Consider the following 27,168-nt stretch of genomic DNA (forward strand, 5'->3'; position numbering starts at 1 on the left):
ATCAAACTCTGACATGCCTGTAGTGAAGAGCTAACCCAACTAGCCAGCTAACGGAGGTAAGCAGGTTAAAGCTAAGTCGTGCTGTTAATCGGCTAAAAACTATGACTGTGCTACAGTCTGCCTTCTTGCAGCGGGATATCAGGTACCTGTCAATCAAAAGGACACACCTCTAATTATGTTAAATTTTGAAACTAAATTACTTTTAAACGGGCGAGTTAGAAAAAAATTCACTCCGCTCACAGTTGTCATGAAGGTAAACCTGACCTATTAAACCTAAAATGGATTTTTGAACCAGGATGTAAACATGTTTATTTCTGCTGTGAAGTTGGTCTTTTTAACATGGGAATCTATGGGGACTTGGTTTGTTTTGGAGCCCCTAGTGGATGAAGGGGGAACTGCAGTTTTGGCACTTCTGCATATGCTTCATTTTTAACCGCCAGAGGTTGCTGCTTGCTAAAAACATGAGGTATTAAGCGTTATCGCACTGGCTGATCTGAACGTGCTAAGTCCACAAATCGCTTACGATGATAAATAGAAAACTTTAGTTTGTCAATAATTCAGTTATATAATAATTCAGTTGGTTGCAATTTGCAGTTTACGCCACTAGATGGCAGTACATTTTATTAATTATTAGAGATATGTTAGATATACCCTTTTTGTTTTTTTTAACTTAAACATCATATTCGTATTTATTCAGTATGTGTGTTGTCATTATTCCAAACATATATTTTTTGTATATTTTTTGTTATTTCAGGCAGTGGTATTTATATAAACACACGCAAGTCTGTCATCTTCCAACAATCAACCATGAAACAAAAAAAGAGGAGAAAAGGATAAAAAACAGTTTTGCGTAAGAGGGAGTGGGAAGAAGAAAATATAAAAACATAAAACCTAAAATTTTGTAGTTTGTGTAAGAGTGTATAAGACACCAGTGGCAGCTGAGGCACGTGCTGCAGGAGTGCTGTTGCATGTTTGCAACCAGCATTTTGCACGTGCTCCTTTCTGTCATCTCCTTCGTCATCTGGAGTGTTTGTGTGTAGTAAGACTGCAAGATGCACTCACTGTGAAGCTGTTGTTGACATTCTTTGTGCTGGACTCTGCAACGCTGGCATCCGATAGATCCACCTCATCAAATATAAGGGACTGTGGAGAAGAAGAGGAGGCGGTGTGAGGAAGAAAGATCTCATATGATGCGAGGAGAGATTAAAAAATAAGAAAATGAGCTTTTCTACATTATTTTCAAGACAGTGGGTTGAAGTTAGCTTGGTGTTAGCTAAGGCATGAAGACAGTGGTGACATTCTTATCATGGCCACAGCAAAGCAGTCCTTAAATGAAACTTCTCTGTATGAAACAGAAGCTGCGACAGTCATGCAAAAAGCAGCTGCTGGGTTAAATAAAAACAGAAAGAAGAAACTCACATCTGTAATTTGTGGTACAAGGAGCAACAAACTCCAGAACAGCTTGAATTCAGAAAAATGTATTATTACTTTTTACTTTTTCTAAAACTGGAGCAACCCACTCCTCTGCAGAATGAAATGACCAATGGACCGAACATCACAGCAATCACATCGGCTCAGCTGATTCAATTAATTTGGAGGCATCTATAAAGTCTCAGATGTATGGACAGAATTTCACGTGTTGGAGATACTGAAAGGAAAATGCAAATTTCCAGCAATAGTTTGCTGTTTGAGCTTTTGGTAGGAATTACCTCAAATTAAAGGTTTAAATTCTACACTTATTTTTTTAAGAAAACCCATTTTAGTATAAGAATTATTTATGTTATGCTTATAAAACACAGCTTTACTTTTAGTCCTGGTGACATACAGCACTGTCAGAAAACCCAGGAAACAATGCAGGACAACATCAAGTTTAATGTGTAACACATTGCATCTTTTGCTCGAGGCTCTGATAAGAACTCTGAAGACTAACTCTCCCGGCAGCTTGCAGCCAGGGATCCTTAATCCTGGTCCTCAAAGACCAGTGTCCTGCAGGTTTTCCAAGTGTTCCTGCTTGAACACGCCTGACTCAGACAAGCTCTGCACATGTCTGCTAAATACACACTGATTTGATTTAGGTGTGTTACAGCAGGGATACATGGAAAACCTGCAGGACACCGGCCCTCGAGAACCAGGACTGAGGATATCTGGCTGAAACCACTGTAGTCACAAACGGCTTTGGTAAGGTTGAAGTTGGATGACAGAGACTAGAAGTGTTCCTGAGTACACTGTTTCACTGCGTAACAAAGTCAGGGTCACATCAAACTACTTCCTGAAGTTACCGCTCTGCCTGGAGAAAACCCACCAGAGAATGGACTTCTGAAGTGGACCCCTGACAGTCTGGGTTTAGTTGATTGCTGTGGAGCTTTGTCCTTTTGTCTTAAAACTGTAACTGATTTGTTTCTTTACACAGATCCTCTTCTTTCTTTACTTCTTGGAAAAACTAAAATCTGGTATAAAAATGAAAGGATTTTAATTATTTGAACATTTAAAAATTGTATGTTCTTGCATTTAATTAGAAATAAAGGATCCAGTAGCCATTATAAAAATTGCTTACAAACATTCTGTCAACAAAGAGTCGAGTTTGTCTGGACCACTTGGAGATAACTCGGTTAGTTCCAGCCTGCAGGAAATGCATTTCACCTCAACACGACTTAGTGAGGCAACTTCCTCATTCGTGCAGTTTTTGTCTAAATGAGAATCGTATGACCTCCATGGCGGTGAATGTTGCTGTGTTTTATTGAATCTGTGTGTGATGCTGAACCCCACAGAGAGGAGGGCCAACATCTAGTAGCTGCAACATGATATCCTAACAGCGTTGTGACGTGTGAGGCCCGCAGCTGAGCTCTTAAAGGGCTGCAGGCCAAAAACCAGTGTCGTCAAAGGAAAGCCCTCTGACTGCATCTGTGTGTGTGTGTGTGTGTGTGAAAGGAGTGAGCTGCTACATCAGAGGGAATGCCCAGTCATCAACGCTCTCCTCAGGCCTGGCTGGAGAGGGATACCAGCCAGTGTTCGCTCTGTTTGAGGGTGTGTGGATGTGTGTGCAGATACATCACTTGTGTGTGTCTTAACTTTCAGCATTTTTTCCTTTCTTTTCATTCACCCGGTCACTCTAACATGCAGTTATGTAAGTGTGTATTCAGGCGTATTTACTGAGTTGAGGGAAGCTGTAATGAAAGCTGTCAATTAATGGTGGAGACAGACAAGGACCCAGACCCTATGATACCCATAGATCCAGTGCTTAGCGCAGTGGCAGCATCTCAGCATCCACAACCAGCCTCCTTTCCTTCCTTCAATCCACCTTTTCACTTCCAGCTGTGTGTTTCCAACATCCTGTTTCAAGTTTAACTCGTTTAGCTTTAAATCTTGCTGGAAAGCATGGATGGGTCAAACAACAGTGGCACAAGTCATCAAGAAGCAAATTGTTTGTTATTTCAGTGCTCATAGACCTGTTCACTAACCCATCCATGTCAGAAGGAGAGGAGCTTGAAAAACAAGTTGCAGTGCTGCTGAGATGACAGCTTCCTGGTGGATCAATGAGGAGGTCGGGCTTCTTAAGCACAGGGCAGCACAGCCAGCCAGGCCAGCTTGGAGACACCAGGGTGGATGGACACGTAGGACAGTTGACACTTATCTAAAGACATGAACCTAACTCTCTGGCCGTGTCTGAAAGAACCATGAAGCTTTTAAAACTCCAGCAAAATTCTTCAAGCATGGCCAATAAAGAGAGCCGGGAAAAGACAAGCAACACAGTCTTAAATGGAGAAGTCTATGGTGTGATAAAAGGGTCAAAATTGAGAGTTGTCGAACTCAGCAACCCACTGACACATTAATGTGGTCAAACCAGCCACTTTATAATTTAAATGCATGTATATAACACACTTTTTGCTAATGTACATCACATTCTTAAGAACAAATTGACATGAAAGATCATATTCTGTTTTCCAAACAAAACAAGGCAACTGTTGAAGTTTGAAAGCACTACAAAATGTAACTTAAGAAAGAAATATGTGCAGATTTAGATTTAGCTAATTAGCACAACTACAAGCTAAATCAACCTGATTCGCCTAAATCAACCAACTAGTGCTAACTAGTTGAGCTAGTTAGCACAACTACAAGTTAATACAGCTATTCATAAATGACTTCATCCCATTCCTCTTTATGGGTTAGACATCAGTTGGTAATGCGACACAGTTGTCAACGTTCTGCTTAATTAGTCACCGACAAGCAGTTTTATTTGATAAGGTTACATTTTGTAGCATAAACAGTGTTAACATGTTCGCGTGATGTGATACTAGTTAGACTATGTGCTCTTAATATCACACAACAAAAAATACGGTATTTGACTAATTAATGTAACATACCAGGGTTTTTGAGATTCAGGCTCGTTATGACACAACTTAAAATATGACTGAAAAATGTCCCGTTAATGCTAAGAATACTGGGTTTGCTAGGATGTGCTACGCTGTTAGCCAGGCTTTTTAAGACTGTAGCTGTGTTCTGATAAGCTCATAAATCATCACCTGACAAATTCATCATTAGCGTTAGTTACATACATTGCCTTTACTTACACAATAACTCTAAAAGAAAAGAAAAAGTTCCTTAGGAATCTTAAAAGTAGCTAACTCTGAACTGTTAACAAAAACAGCTAATGCTAGCTTTGTTAGCCTCCTTCACTTTCAGTCCACAGTCATCAATATCTAACTTGTTTTTTACCGCTTGAGGTGAAATACGACACCTTTATTCATTTTTTAGGCTTCAGGCAGCTATGTGGGATTTAAAATAAATAATTCAAAGTAAAGAGTTTATATTTACCTTAAAAATGACTGAAGAATTCCTCAACATATTTTCTAATTGTTTCATTTGGACATGTTGGAAAACCTTGAGGAGCAATTCTTACTCACTCTGTACCTGTTTTTTGTAGGTTTGTAAATGCATAATCTTTTAAGAGGTGCCTGGTTTGGCCACAAAGAAGTGAAACTATAGAGATGGACTTTTCAGTCCCCTCACCACACCACAGAAGTTAACAAGATATTGCCTTAAAATTTCCCAACACCAGCCCAGCAGCAGAGATATAGCTTGTTCTTCCTCTCGGTCGTCTTAATTTTGTCCCTTTTACTGCACCGTAGCAACCATACTCCTCACAGCTGATAACTTATATCATTATTAACAGCACATTCATGTCATATGGTGCAAAAATAAGGATCATAAAATTTACAATTACTCAAAAATAGTTTTAATTATATTAGATATAAAACCTGAGCTGATCCTACAGATACATGTGACATGAATGCAGATCTATCCAGTATTGATTAAGCGGTCCTGGTGGTCTGGCCCTCCCCTGGCTGGGCTGTGCTGACCCGAATTCTCACTAGGCCCTCCTCAGATCCGCTGGCACCCAGAGGCGGAGGGGATCGTCGTGCGCCCGTCCAGCACACGGACAGAACTCGCCAGCACACGCGACTCCTGGAGACTCTGCGCAGCGCTCGTTCTTGCCATCGCGCCAATGCGCTGCCGGACTAGTGTGCATTCAGACATGCAGGCAAGCGCGCACACACACGTGTGTGTGCAAGAGGCAAAAAGGAAAGACATGTCAACAAGAGTGAAGAGTTCAAAAGGTAAAATATATATATATATATATATATATATATATATATATATATATATATATATATATATATATATATATATATATATATATATAGATAAAACAAACAGGAAAAGATAATTAAGGTTTGACAGATTGTTAGATGGGAGTTTTGGTACCACTCTCATTTAATTTTACTTTGTGATACAACATCCAGCAGAAACTGCATTGTTTAGAAGAAATCTGGAAAGAAGGGGAAATCCTCAATCACTGTTCTGTAAAGGTAACAAAACATACCTCATAAAGCTCACAAATTAACTCTAACTGAGCTGGAAACAGTTGCTAAGCAACCAGCAGCAGCTGAGACAAGTTAGTGGTTGCAGCTGAGAAGTGGCTTAGAAAATAGTCCCTAATAAAACATCCAATTTTCATTTTAATGAGAGTTTTACAATGATTAAACAAACAGATTCAAGCTGAATTTTCAAGATTTATGTTTTTTTACATCTGTTTCCTCAAATTATATGGCTTCATTTAGGTTTAGACCAACACGAGAATGGCATCAGTGTGGGTGTTTATGAACCTCTAAAACTTTTACTTCCTAACACATTAAATGGAAGAATTCAGGTTAAACATTAAAACAAGCTGAGAGTGTGTGAACTCAATCATTTGACAAACACAACAACGTGCCTGCTGTGGTGGGGTGTGTGTGAAGCATGGTGGAGAGCGGGGTGCTGGATACTGGTTGAACCCACCTTGGCATCTTTGGCATAATAGAGAGTTCGTCCTCTCAGTTTGAAGTAGCGCTTTTTCCACCTCTGGAAGGAGCTCGTCTGTTTCAGTAACAATCCCTCCTTTATACTCGTCTGCAGGGAGAACAGACAACGGAAATGAACAAGTTTCATTAAACCTTCCATTAGAAAGCAAAAGGCTTCCCTCTCAGTGAAACTCCATCCCAGATGCAGAACTCCCTCTTGTATCTATCTACAGGAAACTGTCGAGATAAAAAGTGCCTACTGTTTGTGTGTGAGCAGCAATTTTATGCTTGGGAGACAATGAATAGGCCAAAAAGTAGAGAAGAAAGGAAGCCCATTAGCCACACCACCCCTCATTTCTCTAAAGACCTTAAAACACTCAAAACCAATGAATCAGAGTAAAAAAAGATTGACAGATTGAGAGAGATGAAAGGGAAAAAGAGGGCTGCAGCAGCTTTCCCACTGACGGTTCCTGCTGCTGTGGACATTTGTTGACCTGAGAAGGATCTGAAGCTTCCAAACATTGTTCCACTTCCAAGCTAAATGCAAATACTGTTTCATCCATGACATTTCATAATATTCCCATTAAACAATGACTGTTCCACAAACCAGGAACATTTACAGTGATTTACGGTGCCTGTCATCAGGTTTCAAGCAGTAAGCACAAACTCAGCACACATTCAGATTTAGTCTGGTGGGAGAACAAACAGTGTTTCTTCTTTTTCTCAGAAAGCTCACAACTGTAACAAAAATTTCTCAGGGCCAAAGAAAGTATTGTTTTTATATTTTGGGACCAACTTCATGTTGAAAAGTAGAATCAAAACTAAAATATTACACAAGCAACATGTTTTAAAAAAAAAAAGGTTGAAGAAAGGGAAATAAACAAGTAAAAGTGTTCGGGAAGATTCTCAAATCTGCAGAATAATTGGTGGCAGGTTAGGGTGCCATGATTGGGTGTAAAAGGAGTATCCATCAAAATTTTAAGTTTTTCTACCCAATGATGAGTTATAACTCCTAAAGAGACTAATCAATATATTTCTCAATGCATGAAACAAAAAAGCTGGGATGTTTGAGCATCTACAGAGCAGATTTGGCGGAAAATATTAAAGAAATCTGGTAAAACTCAGGGTGTAAAGGCCAAAGGCAAGAAGCAACATTGGATCGAATTCTTTAGTTGTGATTAATTATTATTTTATATTAAACCTTTTACTAAACCACATAAGTTTGTTGAATTTTTCTGCATTGTACAGTATAATAATGATTAGTAAAGACAACTGAACATGTAATGTTTCTGTCAGAGGGAGTGTTTTTTTTTTGTTTTGTTTTTTTCAAAACTCAAAATATCTGGACCACAAAGGCTCTTGGGACGTAATTTTTCAGCAGGAATTTGTGATTGCTACCCTTTAAATTTGAGTTACGTGCTTAACTTCCTGTGTTATGTTTAGACAACGTGGAAAAATTAGCATAAAATTATTAAAATATGTATTACCAAAAAGTAGAGAAGAAAGACAGTACCATGTTACTGTCAATTCTAAAATACATTTGTATTTATAAAATATATCATTTGTAACAAGTTGAGTCTAAAATGGACTCTAAAAAAAGCGATTCAGTGTGAATCAGTCTTTATGACAAAAAAACTAAACAATTTGGGTAGGTCTGATTTTAAAGAACTAGAAAGAACTAGTGATATATAGAAAACTAGTTAAAAGAACCAAAGATTTTTTTTTACAAGCTAATGGTTGCCTATATTGATACAACTTTAACCCAGGAATGGGCAGCTTTGGTCCTCGAGGGCTGCAGTTCTGCGAGTCTTAGGTGTTTCCCTGTTGCAACACATCCTGATACCTTTCAGACTTAATTAGCTGACTTGTGCAGAGCTTAAAGTCCAAATTTGCACACGTTTGCTAATTACCTGTTAATTTGAGTCAGATATGTTGCAGCAGGGAAACCTAAAAAACTTGCAGGACTGTGGCCCTCAAGGACAGGAGTTGCACACCCCTGACTTAACCTGTTTAGTTTCCACTTTTGTAAAAACTAAAGTAGTTTTAGGGGGATGGATTGTCATGCAAATTTCTAGGAAACTCAAATAATCTGGATAACAGTGTAAGAGAAATTGTCATGCCACTAAGGCTGTACAATTATGACCAAAATAATAATTACGATTATTTTGAGCAATATTGTAATCACGATTATTAATCACGATCATTCATTGTGTCTGGAAAAACATATATATATATATATATATGTATATATATATACATACATATGCGGAAGCGGCATCTTACCGCTTCACGCTTGGTATTTAGACAGCTTAATGAAGCCTCAACCACACGTTCGCCCCCTGGTGGTTGGGAGACTACTGGTAGAGAACCTGAGTGATCAGAGACGCATGCAGAAGAGCTCGCATTATGACTGTAAATATCGTTGACAATCAGGTTCACTTAATTGTGGCCACCAAAATCGTGATAACGATCAAAATCCAATTAATTGTGCAGCCCTAAATGCCACCATGATCAACACATGGGCTCAGGGGGGACCTTGGCATGCGCTTTCCAGTCAACACAGCCTACTACTGCAACCAGAAATTAACCTGCAACTGGATCACTCAAGGAAAAGTGCTAAATTACCTGGAAACCAGCTTATCTCAGATGCACAGAAAGACAGTGGACACGTGTTCTGTAATCGGACGAGTCTATGTTTCAACTGGTTTTTAGGAAAACTGCTTCTATCCAGGCTGTGATGGTGTGGAGATATCAGTGACGTTAGAGGACTTTATCTGTTTTAAGGTATCATCAATGCAGAGGTACATGTCGGAGTTTTGGAGAGACACGCTAACTTCAAGAGGACGTCTTTTCTAGGGAAGTCCGTAATCATTTCAGCAGGAAGATGTGAGGTTTATAAATTAGGTTTATAGTTTCACACATCTGATTTAGTGTTTAGTTTTGATGTTTAGTTTACAGTACTAGTCAAAAGTTTAGAGACACTTTCCCAGTAAATAATCAGATGCTAGTAATTAAATTTTAAACCAACACTACTGAGCATTGGTATCCCCTATTTGCATCCTGGTTTGTTTTGCATTCTACATACATGGATTTCCAGTTGCTGGCTTGCAATGCGGTGCTGTATAGCAAAACAGAGGTATGATGTGATGATCTGGGCTGGATAAAACAAAAGTTGTAAAGTGCAGTTTCTCAGTCTTGGGATGCTGCAGGGCAGCGACGGCTCCAGGATCATACATGATGAACATGAATAATATGTCGTCATAATAAGCCAGAAGCAGTTTTGATGACAGTTGATGAGTTTTAAGGTCAGAAAATTGTGCAGAGTTGCTTTACAGGAACTCTAAGATTCTAAACAGAGACTTGATAAGGGTCTTGCTATTCCACAATGTCAGTGTGTTGCATGGATGTTGCACGGATGAACATTATTCTCTTTGGCCTCACTGAGGCTACGCGAGGCGGGACACACACACACACACACACACACACACACACACACACACACACGCACACACGCACACACGCGCGCACACACACACACACACACACACACACACACACACACACACACACACACACACACACACACACACATACAGGCAGAAGCTATTTATAGCAAAGGAAGGCTGCTCTCTTTGGGGGGAATTACAAACAGAAACAGCGGCCTGAAGCTGACATCCTGCCCACCAGCTGTGTCAACCTAAACACACAAAGCAGGGCTGTAGAATAGAGGCTCAGTATACTGAAACACACACACACACATGGGAACATCACACAGAAAGAATAAAACACACATACTGTACATGATGAGAAACTGTATAAATTGTACCTGAATCTTAAATGACATTTTATTTTAAACATGTTCTGTCATTATCATTATTCACAATATTTACATAATTTTCTACCCGTCAGAAGTATGAATATATGGCCCTGTCCCTTTTCTACAATACATTATAACAGTGGTTTCAACCCTATTTTCCTCAAAGAGCCTCTTCATGCAAATAAAAAGTCGTAAACCTCCCTAACTCTGCCTTGTGCTGTAACCATGCTCGGTTTTAATGCTTTTCTTTGCAAAAGTATCTCCATAAATACTGTATTCCGGCTGAGTTCTGTCATTTGATGAAGCTAAACTGACAAAACGCATCCCTACTTTCTTTAGGGACAAATAATTTTCCCTGTCGCATTTCTCAGACATGTTTCTTTAAATAAATGTTGCAGGAAGGTCAAGGTTACCTTCCAGGTTACCAGGATAGACATGAAGTGCTCCACTACTGTATTTTTTTTTTTTTTTTTTTTTTTACAAAGGCTGCATGTGTTAAAATACAGTCACAGCCTCCATTTGTTCACTTTTGTTGACAGGGTTCATCTTTTCAGGCCTCCACAGCACCAGTTCCATGTGAACAAAATCTCCATATGATTAAAAATGACTTGAGCTGACACACTTCAGCTCATCTCTGTGTGATTACGATGTTCTAAATGGCGAAAGCCTCGAGGACCAACACCCTATCTCTCAACGTAAGCCATGAAAACTGTCTGAAACGTCACTAACAAGGAGGATTGAATGATTTCAGAGGGAATCAGTTCACCACTGACATGCCCAAAATCAGCTTCTCTCTCCAATTCACATTTTAAATCTCATGAGTGATATCGTTGTTGTTTGTGTGTTATTGCCAGAAAAATAAACAAATAAATATAATGGATTAATTCTCTTTTCATCGATGTGTTAATGCTGACAGCCCTGAATAAAACTTAAAGACCTATCGGAGGTGTTTGTGTGTTTTACAGATTTATAATGTTGGGAAATGAATCAACGCATACAAATTGTGATTATTGTAAAACTGTCATTATTTCTTTCACAATAATCGTACAAAGAAAATCTGTATGGCATTTTTATTTCCAATACCTTTGCGATGGCTCCATGGGGATGGTTTGGTTTGTTTCCCCTTTTTACTTGTTGTGTTTTTCCTTTTCAGAGTGGTGGGTAGATCAGAATGCAGCAACCCGGGTAATAACAAGAACCCTATCCACCCATCACATCCCCCCTGTCCTGGCTTCCCGTCACCTACCGCATTCATTACAACATCCTGCTGTTCAGTCACAAGGCCATACCTAACCTCGCCCCGCCCAACCTTTCTCACTTCCTACACATCAACATACCTCCACCTCCATCAATCTCACCGTCCCCCACTCCCACCTCGCTTCAGCTGCTCGGCTCCTCATCTCTGGAATATTATTTAAACCCAAACTCAACACACACCAGTTCAAACTGGCGTATTCTCTGTAACCCTTCACACTAATTATTATCATTGTTTTATACATCTTTTATTTACGTGTGTATTTTTTGTAACGTGACCTTGAGAGTCCAGAAAGATGCCCACAAATAAAATGTATTATTATTGTCATGAACAAAGAACACCTGACCAATGTATGCCGTCAGTCGTAGCCTGATGACCCCCCTTCTTTTCCCCTTCCTCCCTCCTTCCTTCTCGTTTTGGTTTTTCTGGGGATGTTGTGTTGTTTAATGAGTTATGTTTTGTTTTTTGGTTACAACTCTGTCATGTACCACTTCTTTGTGATGGCTTTTGACCTGGCTTAGACCTTTCACAGGTTTTATGCAACATGTTTTCTGCTCAGTTCTATTTTTTAAGCTTGTCCTTTATAGTGTTTTAACTTCTTTTCTATCTACCTTTTTGTTCTTTACTCTCCCTTTCATTTCTGTTTTCATCTCTTTCTTAATCACTCCTAGTTGGACAGCACCTCGGTCACATCTGTTGATTTTAAATGAGATTATATATAAAGCTGACTTGATTTATTTTTCACTTTTACAGAACTGGGTGATTATATTTGTCATGGAAGGAAGGGGAAGTGAATTTCGCCTTTAAGAGGTAGCATACTTTGTGAGGCTCCTTGCAGATGCAACGTTTTAAAGGACCCATCTTAAAGCTGTGAGAAAAACGTAAACTTTCCTAAAACTGGGTGTTATAAATCCAAATTGGAGCAGCATCAGTGGAGGTTTAAATTTGCCTGGCGATGTCTGTTTTCAGAGATTTGCTGCTGAGACAAAGACTGTGACATTGAGAGGACACGGAGAGAGTTCTTTGAAACAGACGTCCACGTTCGTTAATTCCCTGCTTCTTTTTCTGTAGGTTGCAGCCTGAGGACAAAATTCCTGTGGTAGATTAAGGTGAAATACCTCAAAGCTGACTACCGTATAAGGTCTGAGCAGCAGGCCTGCTGCTACAATCAAAGTGCGACTATAACACACAAGGTGAAGTCATCTCCGCATTTAGAGTTTTTGGCCTACCGGCAAATACTGGAGTACATGGAGCAGGTAATGAGATCTTCTCTGCTGCTGTTTCATATCTGAACGGTTAAATCCTTCTATTATCTTTTCCTAAGCTCTTTCCTTGACTATGTTGGGAAACATCACAGGATTAGGGTCAGGGAAAGGTGGCTGGAGAAATTCAGAAGGACTTAGGAAAAGATGACAGCGCTGAAATCATAATCCAGCACCTTCTGAGCTCATTCATGCTCTCTTAGAATTCATAGATGAGTCCATCTGTTTAATTGTCAGGCGTCACTGCTCACATCCCCCCATGCCCGGCAACCCCCGACTGCAGCCTGGAGAATGGGGCGGGGCTGGATATTGGGCGGAGTTGGATGTCAAATGGGCGTGGGTTAGGGTTAGGGTTAATCCAATCAAAATGTTGAGGGGGCGAGGTTGGAGATCCACCCCGGTCCAATATCCATTCTCCATGCTGCAGCCAATTTAGACCCTCTCCCAATGCCTGCTGTGCATTGGCATGGCTGTTCGGCAATACATCCACTATAGAGCAGTAACGAGTTCAGAGGTCAGTTTCAATAGCAAGCAAGTGGACGGTGGAGAGACCGTGATAATGTACATTTTCAGAAAGAGACATAAAAAGAGCCAGTGAACACGGTGGTCTGTGTAACCGTTAAATGCATCACGGCTTCATCTTTACATGTAGGCTATACTGTTTAACCTGCCTCCTGGACCTCTGGTGGTACTGCAACCCTGCATGTCCAGCTTTCTGGAAGTGGCAAAAATATGCATGACATGAGGGCAACAATGACTAAACAATAATCTAAAAATGCAAGGAATTGGTGACATGATCTGTGGACTCTAGTTCTATTTTTAGTTTAGTTCTTGTTTTGTTTCCAGTAGCTAGTTTTTGTTGGCTTTCATTCTACCATCCAGACTTGCTCTGCTGACACGCAAGAAGTTAAGCTGCTGATTATCTAACATGCTCCTCTGTTATAATTAGCTTCATTCATTATCCTAACCGCTTAGTCCGATTAAGGGTCGTGGGGAAGCTGGAGCCTATCTCAGCAGTCTTTGGACGAAAGGCAGGGTACACCCTGGACAGCTCGCCAGTCCATCGCAGGACCAAGACAAACAGACAAGCAACCCCTCACGCTGACACTCATTCCTATGAGCAATTTAGAGTAACCAATTGACCTAACACGCATGTCTTTGGACGGTGGGAGGAAGGCAAAGTACCCGGAGAGAACCCACGCATACACAGGGAGAACATGCAAACTCCATACAGAAAGGCCACTTGTCCAAACTCCGTCCCAGCCAAGGATCAAACCAGCAACCTTCTGGCTGTGAGGCCACAGTGTTAACCACTATGCCACCGTGCAGCCTATAATCAGCTTCCTCTGTATAAATGATTCTTGGCTAATTAAATTGCCAGATCATTGGGGTTTTTTTTTTATTTATTTATTTTTTTTATTGTTTCTTCGCAACTTTTATGTAAAAACTACAAAACAGATTTTTCTGGGGTTTTTTTTCTTCTTTTTTTTTTTTTTCTGAGAGCGGGTCTCGGTCTTACTTAGATTCCATTAAATGTTGGGAGTGATCCGGATCAGCATCTGGACCCAGGAATGTTGTGAAGGATCCTTTTTCATTGTGAGATAGAACCATTTTCAGTATATCTGCATATAACTCCACAATAAATGGTAAGAAAAAATACCAACAAGTTTTACAAGATATCAAAGATAGAGTAGGATCCCAGCAACATTTTGGATACTACCATCCAGAACGGGAACAACATTCCAGATACTACCATCCAGAACGGGAACGAGATTCCAGATACTACCATCCAGAACGGGAACGACATTCCGGATACTACCATCCAGAACGGGAGCAACATTCTGGATACTACAATCCAGAAAGGGAACAACATTCCGGATACTACCATCCAGAACGGGAACGACATTCCAGATACTGCCATCCAGAACAGGAACGACATTCCGGATACTACCATCCAGAATGGGTATGACATTCCGGATACTACCACCCAGAACGGGAACGAGATTCCAGATACTACCATCCAGAACGGGAACGACATTCCGGATGCTACCATCCAGAACGGGAGCAACATTCTGGATACTACAATCCAGAAAGGGAACAACATTCCGGATACTACCATCCAGAACGGGAACGACATTCCAGATACTGCCATCCAGAACAGGAACGACATTCCGGATACTACCATCCAGAATGGGTATGACATTCCGGATACTACCACCCAGAACGGGAACGAGATTCCAGATACTACCATCCAGAACGGGAACGACATTCCGGATGCTACCATCCAGAACGGGAGCAACATTCTGGATACTACAATCCAGAAAGGGAACAACATTCCAGATACTACCATCCAGAACGGGAACGACATTCCAGATACTGCCATCCAGAACAGGAACGACATTCCGGATACTACCATCCAGAATGGGTATGACATTCCAGATACAACCATCCAGAACAGGAATGAGATTCCAGATACTACCATCCAGAACGGGAACGACATTCCGGATGCTACCATCCAGAACGGGAGCAACATTCTGGATACTACAATCCAAAAAGGGAACAACATTCCGGATACTACCATCCAGAACGGGAACGACATTCCAGATACTGCCATCCAGAACAGGAACGACATTCCGGATACTACCATCCAGAATGGGTATGACATTCCGGATACTACCACCCAGAACGGGAACAACATTCCTGATACTACCATCCAGAATGGGAACAACATTCTGGATTCTACCATCCAGAACGGGAACAACATTCCGGATACTAACATCCAGAATGGGAACAACATTCCAGATACTACCATCCAGAACTGGAACGACATTCCGGATACTACCATTCAGAACGGGAATGACATTCCGGATACTAACATCCAGAATGGGAACAAAATTACGGATGCTACCATCCAGAACGGGAATGACATTCCGGATTCTACCATCGAGAACTGGAACGACATTCCGGATACTACCATCCAGAACCAGGACGACATTCCGAATACTACTATGCAGAACGGGAACGACATTACGGATACTACCACCCAGAATGGGAACAACATTCCAGATACTACCATCCAGAACGGGAACGACATCCCGAATACTACCATACAGAATGGGAACAACATTCTGGATTCTACCATCCAGAAAGGGAACAACATTCCGGATACTAACATCCAGAACGGGAACAACATTCCAGATACTACCATCCAGAATGGGAATGACATTCCGGACATTAACATCCAGAAAAGGAACAACATTCCGGATACTACCATCCAGAACGGGAACGACATTCCACATACAGTACCATCCAGAACGGGAACAACATTACGGATACTACAATCCAGAACAGGAATAACATTCCAGATTCTACCATCCAGAACTGGAACGACATTCCGGATACTACCATCCAGAACCAGGATGACATTCCGAATACTACTATGCAGAACGGTAACAACATTCCGGATACTACCATCCAGAACGCGAAAGGCATTCCGGATTCTACCATCCAGAATGGGAACGACATTCCAGATACTACCGTCCAGAATGGGAACAACATTCCAGATACTACCATCCAGAACGGGACCGACATTCCGGATACTACCATCCAGAACGGGAATGACATTCCGGACACTAACATCCAGAAAAGGAACAACATTCCGGATACTACCATCCAGAACGGGAACGACATTCCAGATACAGTACCATCCAGAATGGGAACAACATTACGAATACTACAATCCAGAACGGGAATAACATTCCGGATTCTACCATCCAGAACTGGAACGACATTCCGGATACTACCATCCAGAACCAGGATGACATTCCGAATACTACTATGAAGAACGGGAATAACATTCCAGATTCTACAATCCAGAATGGGAACGACATTCCAGATACTACCATCCAGAACGGGAACAACTATTCATTGCTACAACAAATACCACAGTATAGATGAGTCAATGTGGATTCTTTATCAATAGATCTGGAATCTGATAATCGGATCCATATAAGATGTTGTAGGATCAGAACATCAACTGGAAATGAGCTGCTGGCTGGAGGTCTGCAAGTTCTGTACCAGTAATACCTTTGTTCTTCATTATAATTAGCTACAATCAAGATATGCAAGCAAATAAAAAGCCCTTTTCACAACATTAGCTCTGGCACAGTCTTGGCTTCGTCTGCGGCTGCCATGTAAACAAAAGGGTTGCCACATGTTGGGGCACAAACCACACAGATAGCAACACACATGGTGGTGAAGCAAGCTAGAAATACTAGTTATCCGTCCACAGTGAAGACCTGGAGGGCATTTTCCCAAAAATAGTTGTCAGTGCCTGAAAACTATTTGCATGTCAATGTGCAAATGAACATTTTAAAAAATTGCTAAATATCTGTACAGATAGACGTAGCATCACATAGATGATTCCTTAGCAAAACAGACATTCAACCAGACTCTAGCTGCCTCCACTCAGGCAGAGAAGCTTTAATGGCTCATGTTGCTGGTTTTGCAGTCAGCTGCTTTAACCATCAAACCAGCCAGAAGAGGTTGCTTTAACAAGTCCTAATGTGTTTCATGTCAAGAGAATCTGAATTGTCGTGATCAAACCTCAAAGTTCTTTGACCAGCTAGAAGAAGTGACTTTGCGCTAGCTCTATTTTCTGTTTTGTACCTCCTTGGCCTCCATAGTTCCTTTCCTTGTCTTCATCTCCTTCCTGTTGCCAAGTAGGCCAGAAGTGATCTATAAATAGCCCTGCTGGTTGCCTCTGTGCACAGCTTCTCTCTTCTGCTAAACTGTGAGACAGAGAGCGAGTCCTGTGTCGGAGAGAAATGAGTAACCTGAGCACCATGTACCTTACACCCACATTCTGCCTGGCCACTGACAGGGCGACACACAGGCTCAAAACAACACACACATGCACAAGCTTATACAATGGACAAAGCACAGGCGACTCAAATGAATCCAGCAGCTGTGGTTGGTGGATAAGAGCAGAGCAGGAGCTTCCTCGCCAGACTGCAAAGAAGACCCATGTTCCCTCTGATAACACCAATCAGTCAAACAGCTAGCAAGTTCGTGCTAATGAACTTAAGCTACGTCTCACTCGAATTAACAATCCCTTCTTCTAATGGGATTGTTTATCAGACTTAGTTTTAATTCCCAAAAGGAGGTCCTAAACCAGTTACATGTCCTTTCTGGACTGATAATCCAATAAAATAAAAAAGACGCTGGGTTAGTCTGGTTAGCTAGATTGTGGTCAAACAAAGATCACTGATTCTGCAAACTCTCAGGTAAACCCAGAACGGCCGATTTCCTTGTAGTCAGACTGTGACACCGTTCCAGATTTAACTGATATTTACAACATCTTCTTCAGACCTTTATCACCTCAAGCTGGACTAATGCCTGCAGTTAGTCTACAAGGCTGCTGCACGTTTCTTCTCCACCAGCTTGTCTACTGGTTTTAAGATTCTTTGCATACTTACTTTTCATTTCTGAATGGTAAAGCACCCAGCTATTAAACCAAGCATCTCCACTGTTTTAACACCAAAAGATCACTGAGATCACCCAGCCAGATTCTCTTCATGCAGCTGAGCTTTGGTTTGACCTTGCTAGTACCACAGTATGAATGACAAGTTGTATTTTGTGTCAGCAGCATCACAAAAAAATGGCATTTGGGAAAAATGACATTTCTAATGAAATGATGTGTGTCTAGGAGTTCATGTCTACAACCACCGGTTACAAACATCTTATTTCTCATGCGCCTACGCATGAAATCTGCATGATAACTTTAATCTTATCGTGCTTTTAATCATTTTAATTTATGATTGTGATTTTGCTACTTGATGCTGTTTTTTTTAACCACTTTTTAATGCCTTCTTTGCACCATCTGTGTTGCTTTTCACGGTTTGAATGGTCTCAGACATGAAATGTGCTGTTAATAAACTTGCCTTGCCTTCAATACTTTTAACTTACATAGTTTTGATTACTTGGGTACTTTTGGAGTAAAGAGAACACTTGTAAGACTAGTTAAGATGTGTAAATATTAGAAAATGTGAAGGGTAACTGAAGATGGCACACAGCACAAATGAAAAAAGTTTCAGACTTTCTGAATGAATAATAATCATTCTGGACTGACGCAGCTGTAGCTTTAAACCTCTGGTAGATCATGGTACAGTAACATTTTATCTGCAAAAGTTAAGTGAAGCAGAACAATGTTTAACGGCATCTAACTGGGGTCTTGTTATGGTCGTGAGGTCATGATGAGGTACATGATGCATCTCAGTGACGATGCAGTCTCTTCATACTGGCTGGAAAATGTTCTTGCCCATGGGCAACTTCTCAGTTTCACACATTCTGTTAAAAACAAATGACCCAAGTATGATATTACAGTTACATTAATAACCCTGCATATCTGTCTGGACTAACAACCTGCCCGGTTTGCTTTAACGTTGTGTTTCCAAGCAACCAGGCCTTCTTGACATCCTTTAAATCAGTGTTGAGCAACAGTTTGACATTTTCCGAAGGTGTATTTAGTTAATTTTCAGTTAAATGTGTGTTTTTTATGCTTTTGTTTGTGAAATCAATATTTCTCAATCCCAATCCTCCAGGATGTTTTCATGCTTTTTAACACATCTGATGGAAATGAATGGCTACTCAAAAAACTTGATGATTAGTTAAATTAATCTGAAGAGTTCAATCATTGACGACTTAAAAAAAAGCTTCAAAAGATGAACTTTATTTTTTCATTGTTTGGCTGCATTCAGATGTCTAAAGAATTTGCAGTTTAATTTACCTTTAACTGTTAAAAAATTATTTACATTGCCATTTTGACTGATTAATAGTCCCAGACATATCATCAGTATTTCACTTTGTTTTCTTTCTTCATTAAAAAAAAAACAAGATTAAATCTTCACATAGGAAAAGTGGGAATAACCACACACACAATAGGTACGGTTACAAGTTGTTTTTTGATTCAGAATTAAATATTAAATATACGTATTCTCCTACGAGTATACATGGAAATAATAAATCTGAATAAGACATAATAAGTACCAGTTTCACCGCTATTTTTATTATAAATGTGAAGTAGCAGCTCAACAGCAACATAATACTTCCCTTTTAGCAGCAACTGAGAAGAAGAAGAAAGATAGACCACCGAACACGGGAGGCAAAACAATGCGCGTCATCGGGACAGGACAAGGTAACGAGCATGCTCAGAACGACCGGAGTTAACTTAGAGCAGAATGAAGGTTTACATGACAGAGAATTAAATAGTTTGGGATTGAAATGTGAATAAACCAGCCACTTACCTCGGAGTTAAGTTTAATTCTGAGTAGAAATTAGCATTAGGAATTAAATGTTTACGTGGTCGTTTTTCATCAGTTTAAAGCAGAATAAACTTTTATTCGGAATTAAACAGGAATTAAAACTCCCATGTAAACGTACAGAATGTGGTTTTTCCAGTTACAGGACCGCCACCATCGTTTCACTAGCAAAATCCTCACAGATCAGAAAAGTCCACATATTTGCATACACTCATTACAAATGAAAAAAAAAGTGCTCCGCTTTTCCTCTACAGAGACCAAAACACACACACACACACACACACACACACACACAAGCCCGCAGAAATAAACACATACCTCCACCTTGGCTTTTGGCTCTTGGGAGGAAGACCTCAGCTTGGCAGAAGAAAGCCTTTCCCTGTTTGGCAATTTTAAATCATGACACCCCCTCCCCCCAACACTAAACTGCTGCAAGAACCGGACGGTCCATAAAGATGCTTACATACATGTGTCCTCGTTGGCGGACTGCTGAGAGACGTCCACTGTCTTAGCAATCATTCCACGCTGTTAGACTCTGTTGTGCACCCACAACCAAAGCATTTGTCATTGCTGAGTGAGGCTGGAGTGCATGTGGAGCCAGAACAATCAAGCCTTTCATAGACCAGCGCTGAAATGTTTAAACTCTCCCCCTGTTTGGTTCCCAGTTGCACCACACTGCTGTGACTGTGCTGGCATATCGTCCTCTCCTCTGAGTGTACCCTTCCTCCTTCGCTTCCCACCACATGCTAAAATTTCCCCAAAGTGATGGGAAAATTGCAATCTGGTAGGTAGGAGGGGGTAATTGTCCTGTCTATGGTCTCCTTTGTGCATCTGGAACATATTCATGGGTAGTAATGTATGTGTCAACTGAGTACTGGAGATGTTAAGTGATGGTCTTGCCATCTGGTCTCATGACACCCCCCCCCCCCCCCTGCAGAAAGATTATTTTCAATCTATTTATTGAAAATATGTATTTATAATCTATACCTGTTCAGAGTTCCCAGTAAAAACCACAGCTGGGTGTCACTTCTAATGTCCTGATTCATTCTAAACAGCTTGATTTTGTTTATTTATTTCTACTTATTTATGTCTGTATACATACTTCATATATATATATATCGTCTCATCTTGTCTTCATGCTGCTTATCCGGGGTCCGGTCGCGGGGGCAGCAGCCTAAGCAGGGAAGCCCAGACTTCCCTCTCCCCAGCCACATTTGCCAACTCTGCGGGGGGGATCCCGAGGCGTTCCCAAGCCAGCCGAGAGATATAATCCCTCCAGCGTGTCCTGGGTCTTCCCCGGGGTCTCCTCCCAGAGGGACGTGCCTGGAACACCTCACCAGGGAGGTCCAGGAGGCATCCTGACCAGATGCCCGAGCCACCTCAACTGGTTCCTCTCGATGCGGAGGAGCAGCGGCTCTACTCTGATCTCCTCCCGGATGACTGAGCTCCTCACCCTATCTCTAAGGGAGAGCCCGGCCACCCTGCGGAGGAAACTCATTTCAGCCGCCTGTATACGAGATCTCCTTCTTTCGGTCACGACCCACAGCTCATGACCATAGGTGAGGGTAGGAACGTAGATCGACTGATAAATCGAGAGCTTCGCCTTCTGGCTCAGCTCCTTCTTCACCACGACAGACCGGCTCAGAGCCTGCATTACTGCAGACGCCGCACCGATCCGTCTGTCGATCTCGCGCTCCATCCTTCCCTCACTCGTGAACAAGACCCCGAGATATTTAAACTCCTCCACTTGAGGCAGGACCTGACTCCCGGCCCGGAGAGGGCAATCCACCCTATTCCGGCTGAGGACCATGGTCTCAGATTTGGAGGTGCTGATTCTCATCCCAGCCGCTTCACACTCGGCCGCGAATCGCTCAAGCGAGAGCTGGAGATCATGACCAGATGAAGCCAACAGGACCACATCATCCGCAAAAAGCAGGGACCCAATCCTGAGGCCACCAAGCTGGATCCCCTCCACACCTCGGCTGCGCCTAGAAATTCTGTCCATATAAGTTATGAACAGAATCGGTGATAAAGGGCAGCCTTGGCGGAGTCCAACCCTCACCGGAAACAAATCCGACTTACTACCGGCAATGCGAACCAAGCTCTGACACCTGTCGTACAGGGACCGGACAGCTCGTACAAGGTGGTCCGGTACCCCATACTCCTGGAGTACCCCCCACAGGAGCCCCCGGGGGACACGGTCGAATGCCTTCTCCAGGTCCACCAAGCACATGTAGACTGGTTGGGCAAACTCCCATGCAGCAAACGCAGAAGAAAAGATTCTCCTTCAGCCCTGTTCTCTTTGCATGTATGTGTTTGAAATGTGACCTTTTAAAGTGAAATGAAGCAGGAAATTTCTTAATATGGTATCAGGAAGAAATGTTTGTTTTCTTAGTAGGTAGACCGAGATATTGAATCATAGTGGCTAAACGTCCCTTCAGGCAAGACTTTATGGGGAGAACTTGACAACTTAAATATGCTTCATATACAAATATCATAAGAAAAAAGTATGCAAAAGAGACTGCATATAAAACATGGTCACTCTATAGAGCAGGGGGGCCAAAGCCCGGTTGTCGACATCTACTGTTCTCCATCTTTCAGCAGCATCTCTTGTCCAACACGCCTGAATTAAATGAATGCTTGGTTAACAGACATAAAGATGACAACATTCAGCCTTTTAATTCAGGTGCGTTGGAGAAGGGATGCATCTAAAAGTACAACAGAGCTCTCCAGGATGGGACTTTAACATCCATGCTACAGAGAGAGAAAAGAACTCAGCCCAATACCTCCCATCTCTTCCTTCATCCCCCTTTAACTGGACATCTATCTGCTCCAGATTACGCTGGGTCTGAAACCCTGTGCAGCAGCAGCAGACCCAGGAATGCCATTAGCTCTGCTTTCCATCACACAGCCACAGTATTAGTCACAGGTTTATATGCTCTGTTTGGCTGCAGCGTGACAGAAAGCGGGCCGAGAGTGGAGATGACAGGTGATTTCTTCCACATACGTCGCTGCAGTTCACAGCAAAGCATGTGGCTGAAGTCAACGCTGCATTAGGGAGAGGCAGAAACTGCTGTAAATGAGTGTATTGAATCCCCTGATTTTCTGCATGAGGAGAGAGGTTACAGAACATCAGGCAGACATAAATGATACCTATTATCTCATCTGTGCATCAGCCAACTGCTCAACAACAACGGTTTACCGCTGCCAATGTATTGATTTTCCACTGAGGGTTTATCACGACAGCCCACAGCAGGCTGCCCGGCTTGCAGACGCTCATAATGAACGGCTTTATGGCTCTTCATGTCCGCTCCTCTTCATGCATCAATATAATGTTGCTCATGAAACGGGCAAATATTCACAGAAAAACAGTTCTGCTAAATTTCCTGACGAGTCTCATCATGCTGAGAATCTCTTTCATTTCTGAAAAAATGAGGTAAACAACCCTCATTATAAACAGCAGTTCTGGTCCGAACACATCATGAGGTTCTTAAACAGGCGGAATTTACAAGCAGCATGTACGACGCAGCCTGTCTCTCATGGTTGTGGAGGAATCTGCTTCAGTACGTTGGATTCTGCAGCTCTCTGAAGGTCCTACCACTGCATTTCAGTCAGGTTGGAGTCTGGACGTTGACTGGATCGCATCAACACTGTGATTCTTTTCTTTTCTGGTCGTAGATCAGCTGCTGTGTTTGGCATCATCGTCCTGCTGCATGAGACCGTTTCAGCCAAGCTGCAGCCGTCAGACACATGGACTCACATCTGACTCTAGAATACTCTGGTATCTAGAAGTGTTCATGGTCCCTTCCATGACTGCAAGGTGTCCAGCTCTATAAATCTACGATGTATCTCCGTTAAAGACGCATTATGTAACTTTCTGACCTTAAAACTCGGCGTCTCTGACTGGTCCGGTGACACAGTCACATCTATCATGTGCATTTCTAGAGCTGTCCAGCAGCGTCCCGAGGCTGAGGAACTGACACGATACACCTTTTACATCCAGATGTAACGTGACGTTTGGCTTCACGGGAAAATAAGGAACTGGATGTTGGAAGACGCAACGTTGCTGATTCAGCAAAGAAACAAGAAGATTAAAAGAGACAAAAGTGACAAAACAAGAGCTATGGTGAGATGGTCGTCTGCTGGCTGGAGACAGAGCTAACAGGTCAGGTAGGATGCAGGGTGGAGGCTGGATTAGCCGCTGATATGGGGGGGTTGGTGGCGGGAAAATGGCAAAAGTTCTGTAGTTTGTCTTTAATGTCCGTATCGGCAGATGTTCGACTGTTTGTAACACATCAGTTCCATCAGTAAAAGTGATCCTGGGTGGATTATCAGCTGTTTTTAATCTTTTCCTTTTGTAAATCATCGTTAGGAAATAATCTCGGATTGATGGGCAGCAACGGTTGTTTCCCTAAGATCACGGCTGATGTCTTTCCTCCTTGGCATCATGTTAACTCACACTGGAATGAAAACTAACTCTGGCTTCTGCATTTTGGTTTAGTTTATGTCCAATAAATAATACTGCAGTGTTACATGTCATGTGCTGGTGGTCATGGAGCATAGTTTATATCATTTTTAGACCAAAAAGAGGATTTTTTTTTTCTTTTAAAATATCCTGATACATTAAAACTTGAATCATAAAGAGTCAAATTTCTATTCCACGACTGTATCAGACAAAAACACGGGAGACAGGACTTACTGTATGGCATATGTGGCCCTTCAAGCAAAGCAGCTGTCTCGCAGACAGTATCGCCATGGAGCCAACCGATGAGAAATGGAAGACGTGGTTGTCTGTGGCAACCAGAGAAGTGGAAAGATAGTGGACGGAGAGAGGTGGATGAGGACGATGTGATGCACACACGGTCCAGGGGTGAACAAACAAGCCGGTGGAACAACACTCTGTGAGTCAGTGCCTGGATGATCCATTAGTAACTCTCAGCACACACACACACACACACACACACACACAAGTCTGAGACCTCCGTTTGCACAATGTCACTGATACAATAAGAGCAGAAAAGAAGATCTGCATGCAGCAGAGACAGCAGTATGCGGTGATTCCATGCTGACGTTCTGCATGCAGTTCGTCAGGCCGGATGGAGTTCATCAGGTTCTGGTCCAGCCAGCGCGACGACACGCCTCTCTTTATGTGCATTTCTGCAGGCGGCGTGTGCATCCTGACTCATATCGCCCTGACTTTTCTCCACCTCTAAAACTTCCTGCTGTAGCTGCAGAAGCAGCAGAGACACCAGAACGGCACCAGCTGGACAAAATAACTTCTTTATATTTGGACTCAAGTAACTTTAGCAGCTTTAAAAAGTTTATTTTCTTCTGTTTTTTGCACCTTGGATACTGAAAACTCAAGGAACTGTAGAATAAAAGACATAAATCATTTGCATATGATACGTAAGACTTCGTCCAAACTGTCTAAATAAGACCCCTCACATCCTGAATAATATAGGTGGCGGGGTGGAGTGGAGCCGTCAATAATTAAGTGGATCCATTGGTGTGGGAGGAAGGCACTCGTTTACGGTGTAAATGATAAGTGGGCCAAGAGAGCTTAGGTGTCAGAGACTTAGAGCATCCTCTTACTGGGCTGTGCACGCCAGAAGCTAAGCTGCAGCAGATTGTTGGCAAAACGGAAGATTATTTATTACAATCTTGGAGCGCATGGCAGCAGGAGCCAGAGACACGCACAGAATTCAGACTATTCACGCTTGTTGTTGGGATCAGCAGGGGATGTCCAGGAGTATCCGTGTGAGGAGGAACGATCTTCAGAGGATCAGTTTGTCTGGAAACGTGTGAGAAAATCATTGAAGCGTTTATAAGGGACGGAGAGAATGTGCACATTTCTCCCAGCAAGTCTAAACTGGACACTAATCTCTGATCCCTCACAAACACACACACACACACAGGGATTACTGCGGAAACCTTTGTCAGACTCGACAACGCAGGGTGACATTCACAGATGTCACTGCAAGCTAAACTGTGCAGAAGATGAGCTTTGTCCGAAGTTCCAAAGGTGAGTCGGACACATCTGGACTGGACCGTCACACAGTGGAAACCTGGACTGGGGTCTGACCAATCAGAAGTCCACATCTTTGTTTGAAGAAATAATCCAGCCTGTTGTCAGGAACACGTCCAGCATAAGAGCCGGGAAAGGAAGAACTGCATTCTGCAGGCAGCGTGGCTGAGGAAGAAGAGGGTACCGGCTGCCCGCCTGCAGCCTGACGTGTCCCGAAAAGAGACCGTTGGAGGATTTTAAGTGACGAAGCCTGAATCTCTTCATCACTTGGAATCCTCTGGTCAGAACAACCTGAAGTTCTCCCAGGAAGGATGGCATAAACATAAAAGCTCTGTAGATGTGAAATAACTGCTGCACATGGACATGTGTGGGTTTATTTTAGGGTGGATGGTTGTATTGTTCTCATCCTGAAACTTCCTCCTGGTCCAGGTTCTCTCTACCAAGAGCAACAGGTTTTCTGCAGACCCCCCCCCCCAGCAGCTTCCAACACCCAGAAAGCCCACAGACAACCGTCTTACCTTGCTCCTGATCTGTCCGGAGGTGGACACTTTCCGGATGAGTTTCTGGGGGCCTTCCTGCTCTGCCTCGCTGTCCGAGGACTCGTCCGCGGCGCTGGAGCCGGCCACGGTGCCCACCACATGGGCATGGACCCCCGCCGCAGACGACGCGGGTCCTTTCTCCGGCTCCTGTGGAGGGGGGGGATAAAAGCAGTCCGGGTTAGCTCTCTTCCTCTCCGGGGTGGGGGGAGCTTCCGAGCGTCTGGGAAGCGTCTCTCCTCGCGGTCATCTCTCCGCGACTCCACGCCTGCGTGTGGACTGGTGAACGCGGCGCGGTGGGGGTGGGCTCCACAGTGCCCCCCACCCTACTGGCTGGCAGATGTCTCCAGTCTGCAGGGCCAGTCCGGACTGGGGGGACAGACAGCCTCATCCACACCGTGCCACGGCGGACTGGTCCGTGCCACGGCAGACCCTAGTGGCTGTTTCACACACACACTACAGGGAGTGCCACAAAGAGGAAATAAAACTTCTTTCATTTCACTTTACTCTTTCTCCACAACACGAGATGCTGAGTAGATGTTTTAGAGCTGCAATAAGCTGCAGAAACACGGGGGATCGTGGAGAATCATCAGCAGGCTGCATTTAAAGGCAAACG

At 42.6% G+C, this 27,168-nt stretch overlaps 1 protein-coding gene across 1 annotated transcript in view; it reads right to left on the reverse strand.

Moving 5' to 3' along the window:
- dgkh (diacylglycerol kinase, eta) overlaps window positions 1-27,168 on the reverse strand; it is a 93,649-nt gene that overhangs the window by 65,762 nt on the left and 719 nt on the right. The window contains exons 2-4 of the mRNA XM_079253701.1: window positions 26,535-26,702; window positions 6,337-6,447; window positions 1,063-1,143 (exon numbers count right to left, since the gene is read on the reverse strand). Of these exons, the coding sequence (XP_079109827.1) occupies window positions 1,063-1,143; window positions 6,337-6,447; window positions 26,535-26,702 (360 nt within the window). The remainder of the gene's footprint in view (window positions 1-1,062; window positions 1,144-6,336; window positions 6,448-26,534; window positions 26,703-27,168) is intronic.

Source organism: Telmatherina bonti (assembly GCF_933228915.1).
Source record: "Telmatherina bonti genome assembly, chromosome: 15".
NCBI classification, from domain to species: domain Eukaryota; kingdom Metazoa; phylum Chordata; class Actinopteri; order Atheriniformes; family Telmatherinidae; genus Telmatherina; species Telmatherina bonti.